Source organism: Suncus etruscus, chromosome 10 (assembly GCF_024139225.1).
Source record: "Suncus etruscus isolate mSunEtr1 chromosome 10, mSunEtr1.pri.cur, whole genome shotgun sequence".
NCBI classification, from domain to species: domain Eukaryota; kingdom Metazoa; phylum Chordata; class Mammalia; order Eulipotyphla; family Soricidae; genus Suncus; species Suncus etruscus.
Window position 1 is genome coordinate 44,758,666 of NC_064857.1, and position 27,253 is coordinate 44,785,918.

Consider the following 27,253-nt stretch of genomic DNA (forward strand, 5'->3'; position numbering starts at 1 on the left):
ACTATAGTTAAGGAGACAAAAACTTATCTATAGATGTATTGTTGTAAGGATGATTGAACTGATTTGCAATAATGAGTAGATACTTACTCACTATTAATAGAGTCCATTTTTACCTAATGAGTAACAGTGATCATTATTTTCACTTTTCTAAGATTCCTAAGCTTCCCTTTTACTAATCCCTCTCCCAGACTCTCACATTCCCTAAAATTCACTAATACAATATTCCTATTTTAATAAATGATGTAAAGTATCCCAGTAATTAATATGCCTGGCATTTATTTTAATTAATTGATAAATGTTCTCAAAAATTTAAAATACCTCACTTCCTCTTCCATTTATAAGTATCTTCCTGATGACCAGGTAGGTAGAGTTAAAGGTGTGAAATAGAAAATTTAAGAAGAGACAATCCAGGTTCGAATGTTAAATTGTTAAATTGAGGTAGATGTGGTGACTGTGAATGGTTTTCTGCTCTCTGATAGCTCAGCCTGACTAGCAGTGGAGCTGGCCCTCCCATCTTTCTAGAAAATTAAGGCAGAACAATCTATTCTTAACGACTTGGAAGTATTTCTGCCTCCACTCCCCCAATCTCTGGCTATTTTTGTGAAGCAAGTCACAGCTTCCTTCTATAATGCCTGGTCTCCCATTATGTTCAAGGTCAACTTAAAGAAGATAACCACACTGTGCTCTTTGAATATACTATGGGGATGCGTGGGGATGCTGCTGCTCTTACAAATATTTGATTAGCTGCAATTGCCTCTATACTTAGTTCTCCATGGGAAGCATATGGCTGAGGCAGATGGCTCAGAAAAATCTGAATCACATAAACAAGGCTCTTTGCCTTTCAATTTCTGTGTTTCTTAATGATTTAATAACAGAATGGGTTTCAGAATTAGAAGATGGAGCTTTTTTGTATCTCCTCAGAAAATCTTACGTTATGCATTTCCGGCATCTTTTGTGTTGTATATTTGTAAGAAACCAGGGATCTTGTGTGGATATTGTGGTATGATGAGAATCTAGAAGGAAATATTCAGACATAGCGAGTTATCTGCTAGTTCATATCCACAAATGTTAAATATCTCTGCCAAATCCTCAGTGTTTTGGTCACTTGGAGCTCTGGTCAGTCATGTATGCTATAAATATTTGCCTGGTTGGATTCTGTACAAGGTACCAGCAGAGTGTTAAGAAGTCACCTTGGCTATAGCTTCCTTACTGATCATTTCACTCCAATTAAAATGCAGTTCAGAACAGCTATATTAATCAAAGTACATTAGAGGGGGTTTATGAAGCATGATTTATAATTTATATTAATAGATCAATGAGTAAAATTTATGGAAGCAAAATGCAACATTTTTAGCAGTCATTATTGTGAGGTAAATCTCAGAAGTATACGGAAAGGGTTTGATTACTTAGAACCACATTTTGAATGTGAATCCAGAAGACTTAGTTAAAAAGGGTGGGGGGGGGGATAGGAAAGATCAACTATTTTAGAGAAATATTTACTATTATTCATAAGTAATTAAAGAACTATATTTGGAATGACTGACCAAATGTTCCATCTAATGAATCTGAATTTGTTGGCTTATGAGAATGGATGTTGTCAAGGGTTGAATTGACTCAGGAGAAAGGGTTGCACCTGTAAATTATACAATTTTCAAGGTTTTTTTGTTTGTATGATTTGTTTTGTTTTGGAACCATGCCCAAAATTACTCAGGAGTTTCTTCTGATTCTGCACTCTGGAATTACTACTCACAAAGCTTTATAACCATATGGGGTGTCAGGTATCAAATCTGGGTCAGCCATATGCAAGGCAAACACATTACTTGGTGTACTAATCTACTGCTACACGAAGTTTTAGTATATTTGCAACATAAAAATGATGAGAAAGGGTCATATTTTTTAGGAATTGAGAAAATATTTTAAAGAAGACAATGAAAGTGATGCGGCCCTGGGAAGGTCTTTAAGGGAGAAGCAGGAAACAATATAGAACCTTCTTTTCAATAACAGGCAAGGTGAAAATAAAGGATCCTCTTGTAATCTTGCAGTGTTATGTTAATGCTATTTTCGCCTGTTAAGTAATTGAGGGCAGAAGGTCATTTCTAAATTATCCTACAAGCATTTTCTGACCTAAAAAGCAGGGAATCCTGCATGCTCTGCCATTCTAATTGTGCCTACTGCCTTCATTCAGAGCCTATTATTTCAGTGTTAAAGGAGAATCATGAAGTTTAGTTTAGTTTTCAGACTCTATAGAGATATATTTATTAATTTATTTTTATTAAGTTTAATTTTATCAATGTAATATCAGTTTAAACCATTGTAAATATTTGAGAAATAACTTTCAAACCATTTAATATATGCTACAATTCTATGATAATTTTAATAATTAAATAGCTACATACACCTATCTATCCAGCAGTATATTTATGTGTTGTGATTTCTCTGAACATAGTTCAGTGTTACAGCAGAACTCTCATATCATCTCTTTTGCCATCTTCCAGTCTATGAACAGATAGTCTCCTTCCCCAGAAAGGGAGGTAAAGAGACGATGTTTTAGATGAGGCAATTTTAAGTTCAGAAGTATAAAGAATACAAAGTATTTATATTTATAAAGTATAAAGAATAAGTAGCAAAGTCCGGAATGTATTCACATCTTTCAAATCATTTTTTTTTTTATTCTTACAAAACCAGTAGGCCATGTGCTGGACTCTGTAATTGAAAAACAAATTTAAAAGCTTTACACTGCTCAGCAGTTAGGACTAATCTAAAGGAAGTCCTGCCAGTGAACTGCTGGAACTGGAATATGCTATGGTAGCATGCTGGCCATTTAGTTTTGATAATATATACAAATATGTAGTATTTGATAACTTATTATCAAGTACTGGCCTTACTTGGTCATACTAATAGGAGTTCACATGGTTTATAATTAAGTAATTAAGTCCACTTAATTACTGATGAAAGAATGCTCTCTTTAGAATCACAGCAACAGTCTTTCCTCACTATCAGCAGAATAAACAAATTTTTGGTCTACATTCTCTTGTTCTGTTGTCCTGCTGCCATAGATATGAATTTCGCCTACAGGTTGCAATTTGATTTACAAATTTGTTTCTTGTGAGGGAGACAAGGAATCAGATGGTTCTAGGCATTAGAACCTGCAAAAGTTTTGGGACACCTGCAAATCATTTCTCATTATCTCTGCATAAATTAATAATGACTTGATAACTGATTCAGGGCATAGAGGAGTAAATTTTTTATGTAAAGCCTACTGTTCTGTCACTCTAATCAAGAAAATATTCTTGTATAAAGAACAGTCATCATTATTGGCTTTCTCTTATCAGGAAATTGATTTGAGTATTGGCAGTTCTATAGTTAAACATGTTATTTTTTTCATCTCATGTTAATTTTGTGAGAAAACAGGGAAACTGGCAGAATGCATATATAACATATATGTATATATGTATATCTATATAAAACACTTACCTTATGTTTTCTGGAGAGCTCCTCTGTGTAGAAAGAGCGATGGCCATATTTCCAGAATGGCAGAAGAGTCCAGAGCGTAAGTTATTGCCTATGAGAGTACTATCAGCTTGACCTCTGGGTTAGAAGACTGTTAGAAAATAAGGACCTAAACTCCATAATCTATTTTCAGGAACTCTGAATTTCTCAGTTTCAGGAAAGTTCTGTTAAGATAATAAACATCTAGAAGAAAATATATATTAAACTATGAATAGCACTTAATTTGTGAATAGTAAAATAAAAAGTAAAATCTAAAATATTTTTTTCTTTCCTTCTGGACTGAAATTTTAGATTATAAACCATTTGGCATATGTTCATTGAACACTAGATGTAAGGGAGTGTATTGGTTCCTCTATGTCATTTCTCTATCGCTTCTTTCCTATCTTTATCTCTGATATTTTCCCCTTAAGAGTTCATACTATTTATACAAATAACCAAGTAAGAAAATTTGGGAAGATGCTAATGTATAACTTCTATTTGAACTACTTTAGTAGATATTGCATCACCAAAATTTAAGCAAAATCATTTTAAAAGATGATAATTTCCCATCATCTAGGAAGGGAACCCATGCCAGAGGATGAATAAGGTATTTAAAAATAGATAGAATATGTAGGGTTTTTTTTTTTTTAATTTCTGTACATGCACACAAAAAGGGATAAAGGAACTATGTGATATGAACAAAACCTTCTGATTTCCAAAATCGACCACAAAGTTTGCAGATCTAGAACTAGTATCTCAGTAAATGACTTTGCCAAGGAAAAGTATATAATATTTCATTTAGAATGTTCATTCAGAGGGACAAAAGTTGAGCACACATTGTCCTCAAATCCACATAATGGTCTCAGTAGAACTACTTTGATTAAGAAGACATCTGTTTTGTTCCTTACTTAGTGATGATGGTAGAAAGATAAGGAAGTCCTATGGGGCTTGTGAACTCCTTCATCCTTGATTCGTGACATAGCCTGAGTGAGATCTGAGTACTGCGGTATAGTTTGTCAGTCTGTTCAAAATTAAAGGGGTATAATCTCTTCTAGGTATGGGAAAAGAGGAAGTATACTTAACAGAAAGAGCTCAGACCATTCTTTAAAGATAAAGCTTTGTCGTATGCGTATGTAATATACTCTTGTAATTTTGCTGTTACAGTGGTCATTTTACCAAAGAAGTGAATAATTAAACTGTTGTGTTGACTATCTTTCCAGGTTTCAAAAATCCTAATATTGAACTCACTTTTAGAGTATGCATTCTATTCAGTGCATACTATGTTGTCACTCAGCTTGACAGCCCTGCTAAATCTTGATAGCTAAATATACAATTAAAACAGCCGTATTTATACCCAAATTTAAATACCATATCAATGTGAATGCAACAAGCTTGTATATTAGGGCAGTTTGAGACCAGATTATTTATATTCTACTTGATCAAGTACAACTTAGTGCAGGTATATATATATATATATATATATATATATATATATATATATATATATATATATTAGCAATTTGGAAACAATTTGGGATTTTACATTTTATTTTTCTGCTTATCAGCACAAGTCAGGTATTGGTTTAAGTGTCACTAGGTGCTTGTTCCTAGTCTTTGGGACTCATTCAATAGTCTGGGGACTATACAAAAAGCATTTTCAGTGTTTTTTCTGAGCTAATTGGATTGATTATTTATTGCTATATTTGGGACTCTCTTTGCATCCTTGCTATTTTCTTTTATTTATGGTGCTTTCAAAGAAAAAGCCATGTGCTAAGTATTGGGTATCTTCTGTTCATTAAAGACTCCTTTCCAAAGTGTTTAAATAGGTGTGAGCATAAATTTATTTTTGTATTTTGTATTATTATATATGTTTATATATTGTTATAAAGCAAATGCCAATATATGATATTTCTTTTAAGTTTCTTAACTCACCCCTATTTCTGTAAAGCTTAAAACAAGTATTGTATTAAATAGCATTTTGGTTTTTTTTTTGGGGGGCCACACCCATTTGACGCTCAGGGGTTACTCCTGGCTATGTGCTCAGAAATTGCCCCTGGCTTGGGGGGACCATATGGGACGCCGGGGGATTGAACCGCGGTCCATTCTTTGGTAGCGCTTACAAGGCAGACACCTTATCTCCAGCGCCACCTTCCCGGCCCCATTAAATAGCATTTTGAAAGTTATGAATTGTTGCATAGTTCATCATTATTATAATTAGATAATATTTTATTACATACATGTTAGTGTTATCTTAAGTTATTTTGTATTTTAAAACTATATAGTTAATATATTAAATGATTTGGAGGTGTTGAACAATATATTAGCTTTAATAATCATGGTCAATATTTATAGTTAAACAGACCTTATTTACACAAATTAAAAGTTAACTTTATTAACTAATTTATTGTTCTTAAATTTAAAACAATTTTTAGAAAGTAGGAGCTATTTAGAATGGCTTGAAAGTCATAGAGTTGAATAATTCCTTTGAAAATATGAATTTTGTTTAATGAGTTAACACATTTAATTGTAACTTTAGATAGAATATTCTTAATATCACGTGTGATATACCACTTCAATTAATTAACAAGTTTTGGAGAACCCTAAAGACTTTTTATAGAAGTAAAATACATTACTTGCTCCTAGTTCCACTACTCATTGCTACCAAGAGTTGAGGACTATGGGGTGTGTCAAGAAAAAGGGACATATAGGAAGGTAAGTATACTAAATATGATTTCTAGCTAAGGAGCACTGCCCCCAGCATAGAAACTGACTTAACTAAAATCAGATATTATGATCTTAGGACTCAAAGCTCTTCTAAAATGTCTGTCCATTTTATTTATCTGAAATATTTATATGATCTTTTATACTTAATAACAGAAGAATTTATATATGTCATCCATCTGTGTTTTTATTATTTAAAATTTGTTATGATTTCTGCCATTACTTCACTTGAACTGTATTAAAACTAAGTGGACTATAGTTAGTGAACAGTATTGGCTTTCATATGTCCCTACTGGTTTTTATTTTACAGAGAGTAGCAGCTTGAATTCAGCCTGCGTCCATGAAAACATTGTGCATAGCCGTGTCTTTCAGATATTGTACAGGAATGAAGAGGTGGCCATAAATGATGCTGTGATATTTCGAGTTCACTTGCTTTTAGATGGTGAGAGGGTAAGTCATGAAATATACTATCAGCAATGAAAAGTTGCTTTTTGGGGGGTCAGCGAGGTGGCGCTAGAGGTAAGGTGTCTGCCTTGCAAGCGCTAGCCAAAGAAGGACCGTGGTTCGATCCCCCGGGATCCCATATGGTCCCTCCAAGCCAGGGGCAATTTCTGAGCATTAGCCAGGAGTAACCCTGAGCATCAAATGGGTGTGGCCGAAAAACCAAAAAAAAAAAAAAAGTAAAAGTTGCTTTTTGTTTGCCTTTCTAGAATAAATGAAGGTTAAACTAGAATTGCTCAGAAATCTGAAAGTAAAAACCTGAAAGATTAGGATTCATTTAGAATATTTTTAGAATATGTATGCATTTGTCCATATATACATTTTAGTAATTATATATCATTCATACACTTATTCAGTCTATATCCCAGTTTACTTCTTATAAGCTCCTCATTTTCTCATTTGTGCATGAAGAAGCCTCTCTAGCAATGAGTCCCTCTGCAGATGTTTATTGAAAATCTGCTATTTTTTTTCAGGGCTTCGTGTTGAAACATTAAATAAAAGAGGGAGTGAGCAGGATGCTACAAGAAGATATTCATAATATACTAAGAACATACACACATAAATGTACCTACATATATCTTCCCTTTTATGATAATATACATCACACTAACTCTATGTATAAATGAGCTTAAGAATGGAGAGTTGATTTCTGTAGTGGTCTATTTTTCACTGACCATTTGCCTTTGAGATGTATCTTTGGAATTTATCCAAAAGAGAGAGAGAAAGTGAGACACAGAGAAGAAAAAAAAAACCTCTTCATTTTCAGGAAGAACGGCATGTATATAAAACAAGAATCCTGAGAATCTTTACTCCACTTCAAGGAAAACCCACTATACACCAAAGAAAAAAATAGAAATATAAATAATAGAATACATTGAGCGCTCTCATGTACCTGTTCTCATCTTAAACCTTTGCCACTTTTCAACTCATTATTTCCTGCTTGTTCACCACTAACCATGAAGTGATTTTTTATTTTAGGAAAACTTATACCTTGATCCTGTTCCTCATAATATCTTCTACAGGCCACCTAATAACTTTCTCCTCTTTTGCCCCATGGCTTTTCTTCTTGTCTTTTGAAATACATTTTTATTGTTGCCACCATGAAGGTAACATACTTACAATAGTGTTAGTTCAGATGGTCTTAATGTACCACAGTTATTGTCCCTCACCGCTAACAACATGCCTTCTACCAATGACCTTATGTTACTTCTAGTCTATCTCTTCCTGGCCTTCTTCCCATTTTCAATTTCATACCCATTTTTTACATTATAGGTATTGGGCAGTTTCCTTCACTTGGCTTAAAGTGAAAAGCCATAACTTATTCTGCAACTGTTAATCAATCCATAGTAGATTTACTGAGCACTCACTAAGCATCAACTATGAACTACAGATTAATAAAAAGCATTAATCCTGGTGTCACCAGCCTTATACTTAAATATTAAATCAGTAGATCATAATGTAAGAAGACAAATAAATAATCTGCATTCTATTGCTGAGTTTTCCCACTGCCACTGCCTCAGTTATCTCATTGATAAGATGCATTTACAAAATAGCAGTGGGACTTCATACTTATCATGGGTTCTGTGAGGGAAAATCTGAACTCAAAGAAACGATTTCTCAGGGTATGTTTATTCTAAGAGACTTTTTTATTGTTTAAATAATGAGAATTCCAAAAGCGCAGTTTCAGCACAGCCTTCAACAGATGGAGATTATACTCTGGGGAGAAAAATGGCAGATAGTAGAGGTAACCCAGGGATGCTCAGATTGAGTCAGAGCCATGTGCTGATTAGCAGACCGGTGTACCAGGACATCTGCTTCCCTGGAGAATTGTACAACAAAGACAAAGGCCAAACATGAGAATAAAGTTGGTGTGTCAATAAAACCCCAGTCACATCAAAAGTGACCTGAACAATTTTTGCAAAAGGATGAATTAGGAGAAATATATGGTGATAGATATGGAAACTTTGTAGACCAGAGTAAATAATTTCCAGCTATTCCTAAGTAATGAGAGCCCTCAAGAGTAGTGCTTTTTTATTTTTACTTTCATTTTTTGAACCTGCTATAATATTAGATTGAGGGTGCTTATAAAATGGCAGATAGCTTAGTTGCAGAAAAAATAGTTTTGAAATCCTTTCTTTATACACCTTTGTAATATTTTCTTTCCCAACACTAATGACTATCCTCAAGATGATATCTTAGTTGCAATTACATTATTCATGCCTTTCTTATGATATCATAGTGACAATAAATTACTTATTTATTTCTAGGAATAAGTGTTGTGAGCACAGGAGCTCACTCTAAATAGCACAGTTATCAATGAGATAACCACTCTCTTCAATTTCAGATTTCAGATGGAAAGAATGTCCTGTGGTTGATGTCCCAGAGGTGCTGAGTCTCTATCGTTAGTTTTTCTAAATTTTCTTCACCTTTGTAAATATTATTTTAACCAAACTCTATCTGGATTTATCACTATAAATCTATCATCTGCTTATTTCTGGACCCTACTTGATGTAATTAATTCTGGAAAAGACACTCAAAAGTGTTTTAAATGATGAGAAACTTATAGGAAGAGTACAAATTTAAGCACAGCTTTGCTAAAACCTAATAAGATAAAAAAAATTTTGGGCCAGAGATAGCACAGTGGTAAAGCAAATGATCCAGGACAGATGGTGGTTCAAATCCCAGCACCCATATAGTACCCTAAGACAGCCAGGAGCAATTTCTGAGTGCAGAGCCAAGAGTAACCCTTGAGAGCAGATGTGTGTAACCAAACAACAACAACAACAACAAATATTTCTCCTAGGACATATTAAAATGATTTATTAAAAGTTTAATTGATAAACAGATTTATTAGGACCAGAGAGTTAAAAAGCAGGTAAGACACTTGCCATATATACAGCCAATCTGATATTTATTAGTCATACTTAGTGTCTATTCTGAGCTCTTCCAGGAGTGATTTCTGAGCTTAGAGCAGTTTGTAAGCCCTGAACATAGAGATAGGAGTAAGTTCAAGGCATAACTTTAGTAGTCCAAAAACAAAAAGAGAAATCAATGAAACAAGAAGAAGGTATCTCAAAATGTGATTAATCAAATGTTTTACATAATAGTTACTGACAATATGGGCTCAAGTTCTGAAGTCTATCTTCAAAAATATAATTAGTCAGAAACAGTATGTGTTTTTCTTAGATTTGAGGTGGAAACAATTGATGTGAATAAGTTTAGATATTAGGTTGCTCTCTTTTGTTATAGTTTGTGGATTTCCACAGGAGCTAGTTAAGAACTTTTGAGATAAAAGATAGCAAGGGGAATGGAAAGCCAAGACAGAATTAGAGAAGAAAGCATGTTTCCAGTGGAATAGAAGATGCTAAATTGGGAAGGATAGTGAGGCTATGGTAGTGAACCATAAGATACTAATAAACAACAATAACGTTTAGCATAAGGTGACCCACAGACAGGGTTTAGGTGAAACACGAGAGATGGGACAAACATACTTACAAAGGAAAACAAGAGTTAATTTAAAAATGATTCATGAATGGAATGGAGAGGATATTAGTAGTCCATGGTCTTTAGAAGAGAAATGATTCTATTGGGTAGAACAATAATTTGGGTTTAGTCATCCTAACATCAAATGTTGCTACAAATGTTTTTATTTTAATATTAGATGTATAGCATGTGTTAGCCTTTGTTCTGATTTTCTGCTTAGAATATGTCATTTTATATTGCAGTAACAATATGCTATTTTATTCAAATTTTAGATTATATTGGAGATAATTATAGTAGTTAAGGAAGGTGTCCAAAGTAACACAAGAGTGTCTAATAAATAAAAGGGTTTTAAGGGACTGGTGAAGTGGAGAGTCAGGTGATCATGTCTAAAGTAAATTGAAAATAAGATTTGTTGAGAATAGGCTTTGTTCATGTGCTATGCTAAAATCTTTGTGTGCTTTCTTTTATCATGCAACAGAGTGCTATCTCAGCATGATACATAGTTATTTTACCTTCATTTCACAGCTGAGAAAACAAGCATAGTGAAATTGATTATTCTAAGATCAGACAGATCTAAATGGATATAGAGCAAAGATTTGCTTCTTGCCTAATTTCAATAGCTGCCCTCCTACCCAGATTTCTCTGATAAAACTCAGGAGAGAATTAAAAATAAAAAAGATATTAAGAATCACCATTAGGAAAGTCAAAACCAACCAACACTAGAAAGCTTAAGTGGCGCAGAGCAACACTGATCATGGCATTCACCAAAGGGGATAAAAAAACTTGCCTGAGCACGGATTAAAGAATTCACGAGTTGAATTTGGAAAACAACTTGAGTATCAAGTTACTCATTGACTAATGAAAAAAATAGTTCTTCATTTAGTTTTATTCATATTAAATGACATAGTGTATATAAAATAATACCCTATTGCTGCCACATAGTGACACTTCTGTACATGTTAGCTATTGTTATAATTTCTCATCATTGCAAGTTCAGGAAAGTGTAGATATCAAACAAAAGGGGAAGAAATAAATTCTTAGAAGATTCATTTGCTCCTTGATTATGTTACAATTAAACATCTACTGAGACATAGCCAGGCTCAATCTAGCCACAGCTCATTGTGGCTGAGGGTTTATCTGCTAGTTCCAAAGAATTACAATTAGTTTCAAACTGAAGTTTAAAGTGAATTTTTATTAATTAAGAAAATGTATTCTCAGAAACTGGAAGGGATTACTTTGCCATTCTCACTTCCTAGAACTGGTGGCAAGAGTGTGTGATGCTTTGGTTGTGTGTATGAAGCAGGCCCATGATTATGCAAAACAAAAGCTCTAGGAGGAAATTATTCATAACTCTTGGATTCAGCAAAATGTTAACTTTTAAATATTTTTAACAAGTGTTAAAAACCTTGGGGACTTAAAGATAAATTTCATCCATATGTCTCCTTCTAATTTATGCTTAACAAGGAGCATGTTTTCAGAGAAATCTTTTGATAAGACCTTTTCATTTCTGCAGGATGAGAACATTCTTAAGGACAAAATAAAAGCAAATAACAACAAAATGAGGGGTCATGGAGAAAAGAGCCCAAGTTAATTTTTCAGGATATGTTACCTTTTTATTCTAGCACAATCCTCTTTCTTGGAGTTGGGACCCAAAGTTAACTCAGACCAGTCTCTTCCTCAATTATACCAGAGACAAGGCACAGGTGAAATAAAAAGAAGTTTATTATGGACAATAATTTATTATGAAAATTTATAATGTTTCAGGTGTGGCTTTTTTATGTAATAGATATGTGAAATTGAGTGGAGTTAAATGTTTGCAATTTGTTCAAACACATTTCTAAATGTTATCAAGCTTAAATGATAATTTTTTGCTTTCTTTTATTTTGGGGTCACACTTAGTGGTGTTCAAAGGTTATTCCTGGTTTTACATGCGGCAATCACTCCATGTGAGCTCAAACAGGGATGGTGGAAATTGAACCTGGGTTGGTCATTTACAAGTACCCTACTCAATGTATTATTGTTCTAGATTAAATGAACTATGTTTGTAGGTGAAATATAGTTTATATATGCACGTTATAAGACTGAAATAAATTAAAATAGGAAGAATTATATATTAAGAGAGGAAAAATTGGGCCAGAGTGGTAGCAAAAAGGTAGGGTATTTTTGCTTTGCACACAGCTGACCCAGGACGGACATGGGTTTGATCCCTGGCATCCCATATAATCCCCTAGCCAGGGCGTTTTCTGAGTGTGGAGCCAGGAGTAACCCCTAAGCATAGCTGGGCATGGCCCAAACACCAAAAATCAAACAAACAAAAAAATTAAATAAAGGGTAAAAAAAACTAGGGTTTTTTTATCACTCAGGAAAAAGGCCTCAACCAGCTTGGGTGTATTAATGATGCAGGGTGATTAACTTTGAGCTAAGTATTGGCCTTGGTAAGGACATTTTTTCAGATGACTGTCTTGGAAATGAAAGTGATGAATTTTACTGAGGAAGGAAAGGGAAAGTCCTATTTTCTTTCATTATTTGGGAGAATCAGGCATGGGGAACAAGACAACAAAATTTACAAACCATTTTATTGTAATATCTAGGAATGTAGGTATCCATGATTAGAACATGAGATTCTAATGTTATGTCTAAATGATCCAATTTAATGGTTTTCATGATCAAACTGAGGAATTTTCTTCTGAGGAAACTGAGGCATCTTGGGAAATGGCTTCACTTTCCTAAGCATAGTTCCTTCCTCTGTACACACTAGAAGTGAGAAATACTGTACAAAAATACCAGTAGGAGAGAAGTAACATTGTTATTCCACTTTTCTCTCATTCTATACCAAATCCCTGCTCCTTCCTACCCAGAGTAGGTACAGTGGATTTTTCTGATTAGATAAAGTCCAAATCTGCTTGAAAAACAAGATTCTCAAATTCCCTCAAAATAAAATATGTGATTAAAAAAATTTTTTTTGGTTTTTTGGGCCACACCCGGCGGTGCTCAGGGGTTACTCCTGGCTGTCTGCTCAGAAATAGCTCCTGGCAGGCATGGGGGACCATATGGGACACCGGGATTCGAACCAACCACCTTTGGTCCTGGATTGGCTGCTTGCAAGGCAAATGCCGCTGTGCTATCTCTCTGGGCCCCATGATTAAAAATTTTAAACTCAATTTGCCCTTTTCCCAAACATGATTGCATATACTTTCTAATTTCTTTATACAGCTCACAGATACCCTCTTTAACCAGAAGTAGGTAGAATATTCATGAAAATTTTTCTCTAAGCATAAATATCACTTTTTTTTTAGATTATTTTGATCTAACTTTCTGGAAATTGGCAAGATAGGAATTTCATTTGGACATTTAAATTCTACAATCCTCAGAATTTTGCTTCTCTTGTAGGTGGAAGAGGCATTAAGTGAAATTGATTTTCAACTCAAGGTGGACCTGCATTTTACAGATAGTGAACAACAGTAAGTAAAATGGCATTTATAAATGTTATTAAATTCCTACAATCAGAACTCATACATGAATTTATACGGTGAATCCTGACTAGTGTAGCTATTCCCCACACTAAGATATCCTCATGAACACACAGCTCAGATCATATACCAGAAATATGATTTCTGAACAGCTTCAGTATCTTACCACCAACACAGCTTTATCTGGAATGTAGATAAATGTCTTTGTAGACATTTTAGCTACCATAGACTTAGGTAGCTCAAATATGGCACATACAAAGCACTTTTATCATTTTTAGTTTTACTTATTTAGATGTCCCATTGCAGACAATTCTGTACATTTTCAACATAACAATAATTATGTACTTTAAGTATTGACCCTCAGGAATGCAAAAGAAATGCTGCCTGATTATAGTGCTGTATTCCACATATTTGTATGAGCTTCAATTATCTAGAAATTAAAAAATAAATCAATGCAAATTCTAATTAAATAAGTAGGAGTCATTTTTCTTCCTCATGCTTCCTGTCAGCATGTTCTGTAGATCCTGTCCTCCTTCAGGGTTGACTGTGTTATATTTCTAGGGTAGAACTTTGGTTTCATTCTGATAGTAGTTAATATACTCTCCCTGTGGCATCAGGAGGGCCAATGAGTAAGTATATTGCCAACCTTTCTCCAGTTCATAAATTCTTTGCATTCATATATTCTCTTTGACACCACTTTACTTCCAGTTTTAGTAATTTTCACTTGAGGAAAATCAATGCAGGAACTGTGTTTATGTTTTATGTCTATGATATGTTTTATGTAGCATACAACCTTTTTCACTGTGATTTGTGAGTTTGGAAGATCATTGAAAAGGGAGAAGCTAGAATAAAGGTCAAAGAAAAAAAAATCATAGCCAAAAATCTATTGTAAATTTGTCTCTTCGTGTGAATTATAAATTCAGATTATAAATCCAATTATTTTGATCTTGCAATCTTCTGTTTATTCTTTGGAGGTATATTTTTAAATAGATTCTGCAATCTCAATGAAGCTTTAGTGACACCATCTATTAGTTGGGATTTGGGGAGGGGTAGGTTCTTCACAAAGTATTACACCTGCCCATTGAAAACTGGGCACAGAAAATGTAATATTTATCTCATTTCTGTTAGAAACCCTTCTCCCAAAGATGTCAAATAAATTCTCTCTTTAGAACCTTTACAGGACAAGCCAGACACTAAAATCTGTTTTTCCTAGTCTGTTAGATATGGAGGAAGCACACTTCCTTAGGCTGAAGGTTAATTTGAGGCACTTCCTCCTTTTGTAATGCTTACTCGCTAGTCTCTTCAAATTAGTTTTTTCTCTGGTTTTTACAACCTCTTCCTCAGTGCTTACCTTTTTCTTAGGGAATGGAGAATTAGGTGACAATTGGATAATGCCCACAGATTGTTTCTCAAATCTTTTCAGAGTTCAGGCTCCCTGTCAGAAAGTGGTCCCCTTTCCAAAGAAAGGATGCCCTACAATAAAACGTATTAAGTTTAGAGAGGAATTTTTATACTCCAAAGTATTTCATTTAATGGAACCTGAAATACAGATGAACTGCTTTTGGGATATCAGGGCCATAAAGCATTTGCACATTGAGAAGGGGAATTCAGTATTGTGTACAAAGTTAATCTCTAGACTAGCAACACTATCTGTCAATAGTCCTGTTTTTTTTTTTGTTTTGTTTTTTTTTTTTTTTGTGCTCCACATTATAATCTATTCTCATATTTATCTGGACCCCTAATCCATTTGATTATCTTCTAATTGTCATGTAATTCTCTCTTAGTGCTTGAGAGTTGTTCATAGCATTATACCCTCTGATGGTTTGTTCTAGAATTATAGTAACCTCAGAAACCCTATAAAATGTGGTCTTCTCAACTTACTTATCAGAAGTAAATTCCTGTTTTTCTTGTTAGTTTATTCCCTAAAACACCTAGGATTTCTACCATTCATTTATTAATTTTCATTAACCTAAACCTTTAATATCTCCTTATTTTTTTCCAGACTTTGTTTAGAACTGGATGGTAGCTATAAACATTCCAATTACTAATTCTCATCCTTGAATTTGTTTTCAAACCATGTTTTAAGAATACCTTATGCATTAAGCATAAAGAATAGTATCTCACTGTCATCAAAAGTGTAGTTAATGAAAATGATGGATATTGCTTTTAATAAAATATAAAAAATATAGAACCCCCCAAACTACATTAAAATTAATCTTTTTTTTTTTTTTTTGTGGTTTTTGGGTCACACCCGGCAGTGCTCAGGGGTTTTTCCTGGCTCTGTGCTCAGAAATCGCTCCTGGCAGGCACGGGGGACCATATGGGACACCGGGATTTGAACTGATGACCTTCTGCATGAAAGGTAAATGCCTTACCTCCATGCTATCTCTCCGGCCCCTAAAATTAATCTTTAATTGGGTAAATTTCCTGCAGTATTTTTAAATCTTGGTAACTTAGTTTATATTTTTATTTATTTTTTAACTTTTTTATTTAAAAGATGTATCACATTGTTGACATAACTGATCATAATACATTTGTTTCAGGATAACAGAAAGCAAAGTTAGATAGAAAGAGAACAGAGAATTAAAGAAGTGGAAGAAGAGGAGAGAGTTCATAAGTAGTTATTTTTGTGAAACTTATTGTATCACCTATAAAGTCATTAATGCAATAGCCCAAGGTTTAGTATGCTCCCATATTTTCCTCCAGAGATGGAAAATACATTAAAAAAGGTGTGTATGACAATTGTAATTTGTGTTGGCACAGCAAAATATGGAAAAAATTGAAAATAAACACCTTTGGCCTAAAAAACAGGAAGATCTTACACCTTAAGCACTTTGGCATAAGACCAACTCAAGGCTCCCAGCATACTCGGTTGTCCAACCTCCTAGTCATTCTCAGTGGACAGCTTTTCAGTCTCATAGTTGTTGCTGTCAGATCCTAGTTTCTGTACAGGTCCTGTGTCGGAGACCGATTTGTCTCTCCATCAGTTAACATTGCAGAGAATCCTGCCCTAAACACAGACTGTTACTGTTGCCTGGTTGTCAGGGTGATATAAGAACTGTTTCTGGAGTAAGTCAGTACTGTGACGGTAGTAGGGCCTTCCTTGCTAGAATTTATGTTTCTGGTGCTGGTGTGGGAAACCTTGTTTGTTTTCATAGGTGGTATCCTCATTTCAGGGGATGAATAGCCAGTGTCAATCAACTGGAGTCTAAGCCAAGTCATTATGCCAAGTGTCTAGGGTGTAAAGACCCACTATAGTATAAAATTTTTGTGTTGCTTTCTCTATTAGATAATAAATTGTTTGCAACTATTAACTTTTCCCATTTTGATGTGCCTATGCAAAATAGGGACAGTGTCCCAGAGAGTTACTAGTGCGTATGGGGGGCTGAGTTGTCAAGACCAACAGACCAGGAGCATTTTGTTTACATTAACTCTGAACAGAGATATGCCTAAGTATACTAGTATATATAGTGTAGTATATAGTATACTAGTATACTACTAGTATGCTGAATGAAACCCAAGGATAGGGTAAATTGCTGCTATATGAGAAAATGTTTGATAATGGTCATGCCTATTAAAGGGGTATATCTAAAAGAAATATTCAAAGGAAATTTATATGTCCTCTTTAACTCTTTTGAAATAGACAGTGAAGGGGTAAGATCCGGTGAGCAGCTTCAAGCTGTGCAGTCTAGGGTTTTGTGCAGTCTAGGTAGGATAGCTCTTAATAGTACCATAACAGGAAATGTCCTCAAGAGGGGGATTTTTTCAGGGACCAACTTTGATAGCAAACAAAAGTCCATGGTGCTAGGAGGTAAAGGAAGGGTCACCAAGAGCAAATCAGTAGCAGCAGACTGCAGATTTCTTCTCATGCTGAGTCTGTCTTTTCACTTTGGGGACTGGTTGGAATCTGGCTGAGCTGGGGAGAATGTTCTGCTTTGTGAGGATTTAAGGAAAGAGTAAAAAATAGATTAAATATAGAGAATTGACATGAAGCATTTGAAGAGGGTTTGTAAGGTGTTAAAAATCTATGAAAGGGAAGACTTTATACAACGGAGATATTGTATCTATTATAGATGAAAATTGGACTGACGATATGGCGTGTGCAGACACTCATGCACCACATCTGCAGTCATATAGCTTAGTTTAGAAAGACTTTATGATTACAGACTACAAATCAGATTTTTATTTTCTTTGAAGATCAATATTTCAAGTGCCTATAATATCAATTTACATTTTTCTAGATATTGAAAGATGCAGTTAAGTATGTTACAGGGGCTGGACCGATAGCACAGCAGTAGGATGTTTGCCTTGTACTCAAGACAGACCCAGGAAGACCAGGGTTCCATCTCCTCATCCCATATTGTCCCTCAAGCCTACTAGAAGTGATTCATGAGTGCAGTGCCAGGAGTTACTCCTGAGTGCTTCTGTGTGACCCCCCCAAAAAAGTATATTATCAAACTTTAAACTGTCCTTTATATTATTAAATTTCTTTACTGTGTTCAGGTCTTTCTCATGGTTCTATGCTCAGGGATAACCCTGAGGGTGTTTAGCAAATTATATTTGGTGCCAGGGATCAAATTAGGGTCAGCAGCATGAAAAGGTAGACTCTTACCCACATTCAAATTCTCCACATATTCTCAAATGTTTAACACATACACAGAACATACATACACATATAGTTTGTGCGAGAATTCCTGGTAAATCAGAAATACCAGCTTAAATCAATATAGTTCTTCCTTTCTATGGATTCTTAGATGTACACCCACAAGGAGTCTTTCTATCATTATTAGCAATCTTAACCATTGGGATTTTCATAGAGTGTAATATTAAGTAAGAAAACAAAAAGCCATAAGACATGTAAATTGGAATTCTTTCATCTTCATAAATTGATGGTATTGGCAATGATAACGTGACAGTAGCAAATCCTGGTGATGGACGTTAAGTTTTGAAACATGACCCAAGCAAAGTCTTCTTTTGAACTACGTAATGCTAAAAAGGGTCAACATTTTAAAAGTGCTTGACGTTATATGAGGTATTAAAGTTTTCTTGATATTTGGTCATCCAGTGTTTTTCAAGGGAAATGTGATTTCACGTTCCTCTACACAGAAAATTTTGGTCATGTATGGAGGCTACTGTTTTGGCTTTAAACTGGTAGAGTGTTGGCTCAGAGCTAAAGCATCTTACAGTCCATAGTACTGACACCTTCCATACCCTTCCGCCCCACTCCTGCCACACTCACACATGCACACATGCAACTCAACAAGGCACTGTTCATTTCTTAAAGTTAGTAGCACTAAGATTGAGAAAAATGCCTCACTGAACCTCATATCTACACCTGTTGCACTGTGAAGATTCATAGGCATTTGTTGTCACAAAGCTGGGTGTTTTGTTCATTTTCCTTGTATTGTCTCCCTAAAAAGTACAGTCTACTTTTAAACTCTTCTTTAATTCTAGGAAGGAACTGTCCTTTTTTTTTTTTTTTTTAATTTCTACTGAGGCATTGTGTTCTACAAAATTATTCATGGTTGACTTTCAGACATTCTTACAATTCTTCTTTTATTATTCTCAGTTTTAACTCATGAAATATACAGGAAAAGTCTCAAATTGGATGGCAGTTCAGATAAACCAAGCTCTAATTACTTCTGTTTCTTTTTCAACTAAATATAAGGATTTGAGATAAATGATTTTGTTTTATATTTACTTATTTAGTATTCATTTAGAATAAAGGATCATTTAGAAAAAGTCCGAAACATTTCTTCTTGAATCTTATCTTTCTTTTAAACTGAGGCAAACCTTCTCCCAGAAATCAAATTTTTTTTATCTTCATTAATTAGATCTGTTTGCTTTAGAGTACAAAAGAGCAATCAGCACACTTCCCATAATTAATTATTCACTCTTATAAAAGTGAAAAAAAGGGGCTTAAACTCTGGTCATTGTTGGAATATATTTATTACTCTGAAATGCATTTCCTCTTCTGTTTAGTCGAATTGGCATTTTTTGATTCAAAGGAGTTTGTATCTGAATAGATCAAGGCAGTAATCTGTTGTCAGGCCAAACACACTGGTTTGATCATAGAAATGGTTCTATATTTTACCTTTTCCTTGTGATTCAAACAAGTTAATTAATTCATGGTAGCCTTCCTTCCTCATCTATTAATTCTAATAAAACTTATATAATGATCATGCTTATTAAGGGAAATTGTAGCATGCTCAGTTCATGGAAAGGTCTCAATAAATTATTGCCAGAATTTAAATTAATATAAATGTTAATGAGTTTCTGAGACTCAGGGGAAGTCTCTTGGCACTTTCTCTATCAGGTTCTTCCAGGTAAGGCCATTATTTGTGGTCTATTTATGGAGTTATAACTCCAACATTTTATTTAATTAATTTACTTGGCTTTCATTTGTACACAAGCTCTAAAAAATTATTTTGAGAAACTAAAGTTCTCTAGGCTGTGTCTTGCAAGGTTTCTTCCTTTGCTTTTTATCTCTTTGTACATAAAGATGTTCCCCTCATGTCTCCCAAGGACATGCAGATGCATTTTAAGAACCTTCATTTAGAGTGTAACTATTTTAAATTTAACACTGATAATATTTACTTTCAAAATAATTAATCATGTAAAAATTATGTTGCTATACCCAGTGCTGCTCAGTATTTATTCATCACTCTAGACTCAAATATCACTATTTGCTGTATTTGGGATCAAACCAGGTTCTTCAGCATGCAAAGAAATTGTGTTAATTCATGTACTGTCTTTTCACCAGTTAGTTCATTTTGTTTTGTTTTGCTTGTGCTTTGGGCCACACCTAGTGGTGCTCAAGGGTTACTCCTGACTCTGCACTCATAAATCACTCCTGGTAGGCTCAGGGATCCATATGAGATGCTGGGGATTGAACCCAATCAGAAGTATAAAAGTCAAAAGACCTCATCACTGTGCTATTATTCTGACTCTCAGTACCATTTTTATAACCAATTAATATACTAGGCTGGGCCTATTAGTACAAAAATAGGTGGAACTGATCACTCTGGATAAGAAGTTGGTGTTGAAAGGAAGAAAATGGCATGCATAGAATCCTCCATTAACAAATGTGCAAACCACAGTATCAATTAGGAGATAGGGATATGAGGGAAGTGGGAGACATCAATCACAGGAAGTGTGCACTGGTGAAGGATGGTACATTGTATGAATGAAAACCAACAAAGAACAACCATAGTAACCATAGTTCTTAAACTAATAAATTAAAAATAAATAGAAGATACATACCAGGTAACAATGGTAGAGCAAAGAAAGGAGATATAAAACTGGTCAAATAATTTGGAAATCATTCATTCCATCAATTATTCTTTTCAGAAATGAGCATATAACTAATCTCTACAATGTGCCAGATATTTACTAGATACTAAGTATATAACAGCACATTCCTATCTAGAGAAATGGAAATATAATAGAAATGCAGATTTAGAAGGAAGTACTGGACTGGAAACAAACATGGAAATGAAAGATTGAGTTATAAAATCACCCCCTCTCCCAGGTGAACACATCTGATTCAGGTCACTCATGAAATAATTCAAACCAGGCTGAGGGTTAAAACACATGTAGTCTGGCAGTCTTTTACATTTGTATCGAGAGCAAGATGCCTGCCATAACTGCTGTTTTTATTGAGTACAGAGACTACCCCTGAATAAGGTAGTAAGGACAGTGTAAGGACAAATAATTCAGGCTATCCTGAGCCAGTCCCATCCAGGTTTCCAAGTAAGTCAATCTCTCTTTTGGGGCAAATCCAAGTTGTAAACAAACATTCAAAGGTACCAAGGATGAACTTTGTTTTAGGTAAAATAAGGTGTAACCTAACAATTGAGTGATGACTAGAGGACTAAGAAGTTGACTTAGTAGAGATGTGTTTAAAGGAGTTAAAGTTGACTTGGTGTCATTATAATAGAGTGGAGGTCCCAAATCAACCTGTGATATCTCCTGAGTTTGTGTCTCTCTTCAAACCTAGAAGGTTTCATCTGCATATTGGGGAACAAAAGATTTATAAAGAGAGAATATTCTCTGGGACTGAAAAGTTCATTCATGCATAGCAGTTTGCAGGGGGCTATAGCCAATGTAGACTTCCCCAGGGACAGAAGGAACCACAGATCACCACTTTTATAACTTCACTCTTATCTTCTAGACTGAGAGATGTGGCCGGGGCACCGGTGATCAGCAGTCGCACACTTGGCCTGCATTTCCATCCCCGGAAAGGTCTACATCACCAAGTTCCAGTTATGTTTGACTATTTTCACCTGTCAGTCATCTCAGTGACTATCCATGCATCCTTGGTTGCTCTACAGCAGCCCTTGATCAGGTAAATGGTGTGGGGCAACACTTCCACTTCACTGTGGGCAAAAGGCACAGAGTTGAGTCACAAAACAGATCAGTGAAGATTTGTACTTTAAAGATTTAGTCTCTGTGTTTCACTGAAAGACAACAGGAAGGGATATTTTCATAGAACCATAGAACTGGAATCATTTTGTCTGGCTGATATTTCTATGTCTTCTTACAAATTGAGAAAAGAAAAAAAAAATAAATGGGACCTAGAGGCCAAGCGGTCTTAGGAACATTGAGTAGAAAAAAACAGGTCAGATCTAAATACCTAAACCAAAGTCAATGACAACAGAATCAAGAAACCCAAATTATAGCAAACTAACATAAGAGTGGATCTGTTACACTAGCAGTCCAGGAGGTGGAAGTATGGGATATATGCTGGGAACTATGGTGGAGGGAGGTCAGCACTGGTGGTGGAAATGGCCCTAATTCACTGTCACTATATGCCTGAAATACAACTGTGATAGACTTGTAATAAACAATGGTCTCAATAAAAAATTTTAAACATAATTATTTACTTAATATAAAAATAATTAATACAGGCAGGGAGATGCAGGACTGAATTTCTGTAAATATAGGTTATACCTGCCTACTTCTATATTTGACTTAATTTTTTTCTAAGTGCACATTATTTACAAATTCATAGAACATCCCTGAGAACACAGTATTTATATTTAACACAGGAAATCAGTATCTAGTTCACACAGAAAAACAGTTTCTAGTTTGGATATATTTTACTGATTGTCAAAAAAAGAGGGCATCTGGGCTTTTGATAGAGATACTGCTTTTTCTTCCTAATCCAAGTTTCTATTCAAATGCAGGAGGAGAGAATACTAACAATACTTAGCACATTATATTGTGTTGAGCCATTCTCATGCATCCATTCAATATAGTCAATGAAGTGTCCTGGCTTTCTGTGAGTTTTGGGACAGTGTACTGTTAAAACTCTGACTGAGATCCCAGAAACAACTAAGTTATAAGACAAAGTTGGTGTTCTAACAGGAAAACCATATGTCTTTTGAAATATATTTTACTGAACTGTTTTATCTTAGAGGTCCACTATTCTCCTGGAACTGCCTTAGGAGAGGTAGAATTTAATCTACTGTGGCATTGAAAAGCATTGAACTTGATCTTTCTTTGAGTGTAAAGTTGAGTAGGATGTGTCAACTTGAATTATGAATTTATAATATGTCATATACTATTATAGACTTGACAGAAAATGTTAAAGATCTGTAGATATATAAGCCAAAGAGGGTTGAACTTAGCAATTTGCATGAAAAAAATTAATTCAGAAAATTTTAGAATTTGAATTATGCACAAATAATTCTTTACTGTGTTTAATATGAAACTTGGCAAACCATGGTCTCACTCAAGTGCATAAAATTTTGCCACTATTAAGGAAAGATTGACAGTCTGTGAATGTGTCCTGGGATTAGCTTTTCTTGGAAATGTCCTAGGTGAAAAAAATCAAGTAGTTCTGTGCCTCTGAGACTGAATATTTGAGGACCAACTGGAATCTGAACCATATTACATCTAGACAAGTTTGTGATTTGTAGAAGATTTCTCTGGAAACATATGTATGTTTGTTTATATCTATATACACCCATATATATATATGCTACCTATATAATAGAAATGAATAATTGGTGATATAATACCACATAGGTAAAATTGGTGTACAATAAGTATATTGTATATGTATATATAATAGTCTGTACTATACATGTTTGGTTAACAGTCATGTGACTAAGCTTTAATCTGTTCTCCTATAATCCAAGACTTAAAAACTCAGATTTGGTCCCTAAAAGGCTTATTCAAGGAGGACAGTAATACACAAAATTGCACATTCTGATGCAGTGTGCAAAGTCTCCTGGGAAAACTGTTGGATCAGGGTTACAGTTGTAGGCTTTGGGATCAGGCTGACTATCTGAGAACCCTATTTGCTAAGTCTTTAGCTTGTGCAGATGAATTAAATTCTCTAATCTTCCTCTATCATATATTATGAAAGGTTTTAGAAAGGATTAAATGATATAATCTATGTAAAATACTGGGTCATGCATTTAATTATTATTTAACACCTGCTATTCCATGGTCGCAGCTTGGCCTTCCCTCTAGGATATAACAGTCACTAAATAAATTGAAATAACTTTAACCATAGATTATAGTTTGCTTAAGAAAAATCAGATGGCAGTTTAAAGAAGAAATGATTTTTCACTTAAACCCAGTGACAAGTGATTATGACAATGAAAATACATTTGGGAGAAAGAGTTGAACACATTTATTTATTAGTGTGTATAATTAATAACACATCCATGAAGGAAAATGTGTTTACATTAAAAATTTAGCTTTTTTTGAACAAAGCACACCTATGTTTATGAAAGGGCATCTCATAACATCTGTGAATGCATTACAGTGGCATTTAAATAGGTAACAGAAGGAATAGTTAGATGATGAGAATGTCTAACTAAAGTATGAGAAGTCAATTTATAATAACTGATATAATGATGAAAACCAGAGGCCAGTCATTCTGTGGAGCTCTGTTGCATTCTAAATATTTGGGAACTGGGAAATCTTTTATTTATTTTTTATTTTATTCATTAATTTTGATAAAAGTAGCTGCACTCAAGATGAACTCCTGGCTCTGTGTTCAGGGATAGATCCTAATGGTGCTCTGGGAACCTTGTAGAGGTGCTATAGATTTAATCCGGGTCTGCTGCATGCAAGGCAAGCACTCTGTCCATTATTCTCTCTCTTTGACTCTGATTCTAAGGTTTCTTTATATGCAATTTAACCTCTCTTCTGAAACAATCTCTTGTACATCTGTCTACAGCTACCTTGCCTATGTGGAGTACAGTTAGAAATCCACAATCAGAATGTAGGTCTCCTCAGGGATTGCTTTAAAAATAGATCTGTCTTTTATTCTCTGAATTTTGCAGAAAGGTTTTCTTAGCTCACTTTGCTAGAAACAATGAGAAATCTTTTTTTTTTTTTTTTTTTTTTTTTTGGTTTTTGGGCCACACCCGGTAACGCTCAGGGGTTACTCCTGGCTATGTGCTCAGAAGTTGCTCCTGGCTTGGGGGACCATATGGGACACCGGGGGATCGAACCGCGGTCCGTCCAAGGTTAGCGCAGGCAAGGCAGGCACCTTACCTTTAGCGCCACCGCCCGGCCCCACAATGAGAAATCTTAAAACTATGGGAAATATCTATCAAATAAGGGAAATACTAGTTTTCTAGAAAAAATATATTTTGAAATATTATTTAAATCAAACCTGGAAGAGTAGGTATGACATTTAATTTTAAGAAACTTCACCATCCCTGAAAAAGTCCAAAGAAGACAGTCCAATTTTTTGAAGTATACACACACTTTATTTGGAAACTCTAAAGAAAGGGAAGGAAAGAGAGAGTAACATGAACAAGAGATAATGCAGGATTCTCCAAACATGGACTGAGCCCTGGTAAACAACCCACCATGAAAGTAGGAGATAAAAAATGTCCACAATTTAAGAAGGCAAAATGTGCATGTGGGAGCTGTGTGCCTGGACCCAAGGAGCACACGTCCACAAAACCCAATATTTAACCTTTAACTAAATCCAAATCCACTTCTCTTTAGAGAGTAATAACCACAAGAATGTTTAATCGTGGACACAGTTACTTTAAATAACAAGATATTATTTTATAGTATTTATCCTATATCCTCTATGTACCATGAGTATCTCCACTTTCCTAATCTATAATTATTCTGAGTCATATCTTCTGGCTAAGCTAATTGCTTTATCTCTCTCAAATCTAAACCTATCAGAATAGTGATTATATTATCATTGATTTATGGTTTTATTGATAGTGGCTACATAACTATAGAAACAATTAGATTTCATTATACTGTGGTTTCATTGACAACAATGATTGGCATTTATCGTTATTACCACTTACCAGATAGATATCGTATTCAAAAGTGTTCCAGACTAATTTTTATTGAATCCTCATTGCCCTACATTGAATGTATTAATATCAGCCTTTTTGACCCAGGAGGACAAAGAAGGACCAAACAGGAGGTTAAAAACCTTTGGAATGCTCCCCCGATATACAATCAATTAATCTTTGATAAAGGAGCAAGAAATGCAAAACGAAACAAGGAAAGCCTCTTCAACAAGTGGCATTAACACAACTGGACAGCCACCTGCATAAAATTGGACTCAGACCTCTAGCTAACACCATGCACCAACGTCAAAAGCAAATGGATTAAAGACATTGATATCAGACCTGAAACCATAGGTATATAGAACAACACAAAGGTAAAACACTCCAGGACATTGAAAGTAAAGGCATCTCCAAGGAAGAAAAAGCACTCTCTAAACAAGTGAAAGCAGAGATACACAAACGGGACTATATTAAGCTGAGAAGCTTCTGCACCTCAAAGGAAATAATGCCTAGGATACAAAAGTCACCCACAGAATTGGAGAAGCTATTCACCCAATACCCATCAGATAAGGAGATAATATCTAAGATATACAAGGTACTCACAGAACTTATCAAGAATAAAGCATCTAACCCATCAAAAAATAGTGAGAAGAAATGAACAGTTTCTCAAACAAGAAATACAAATGGCCAAAGGGCACATGAAAAATGCTCCACACCACTAATCATCAGGGAGATGCAAACCAAAACAACAAGGTACCATCTCACACAACAGAGATTGGCACACATCACAAAGAACAAGAGCAATCATTGCTTGTGGGGTTGTGGGGAGAAAGGAACTCTCATTCACTGCTGGTGGAAATGTTGTCTAGTCCAGCCCTTATGGAAAACAATATGGAGATTCCAAAAAAAAAAAAAACTGGAAATTGAGCTCCCATTCTATCCAGCTATACCACTCTTAGGGATATACCCTAGGAACACAAAATTCCAATACAAAATCCCTTCTTCACACCTGTATTCATCGCAGCACTTTTTAAAATAGCAGACTCTGGAAACAACAAAGATGTCCTTCAACAGATGAATGGCTAAAGAAATTGTGGTACATATATACAATGGAATATTATGCAGTTGTCAGAAGAGATGTAGTCATAAAGTTTTCCTATACATGGAATTTATTATGCTGAGTGAAATTAGTCAGAAGGAGAGAGAGACACACAGAATAGCCTCACTCATCTATGAGTTTTAAGAAAAATTAAAGACATTGAAATAATTTCCAGAGTTGAGGGCTGGAAGAACCGGCTCAAG

General features: G+C 34.8%; 1 protein-coding gene across 1 annotated transcript in view; it reads left to right on the forward strand.

The window, feature by feature from the left end:
* The window catches only part of FAM135B (family with sequence similarity 135 member B), a 280,538-nt gene that overhangs the window by 172,065 nt on the left and 81,220 nt on the right, over window positions 1-27,253 (forward strand). The window contains exons 4-6 of the mRNA XM_049781948.1: window positions 6,521-6,660; window positions 13,585-13,655; window positions 21,838-22,011. Of these exons, the coding sequence (XP_049637905.1) occupies window positions 6,521-6,660; window positions 13,585-13,655; window positions 21,838-22,011 (385 nt within the window). The remainder of the gene's footprint in view (window positions 1-6,520; window positions 6,661-13,584; window positions 13,656-21,837; window positions 22,012-27,253) is intronic.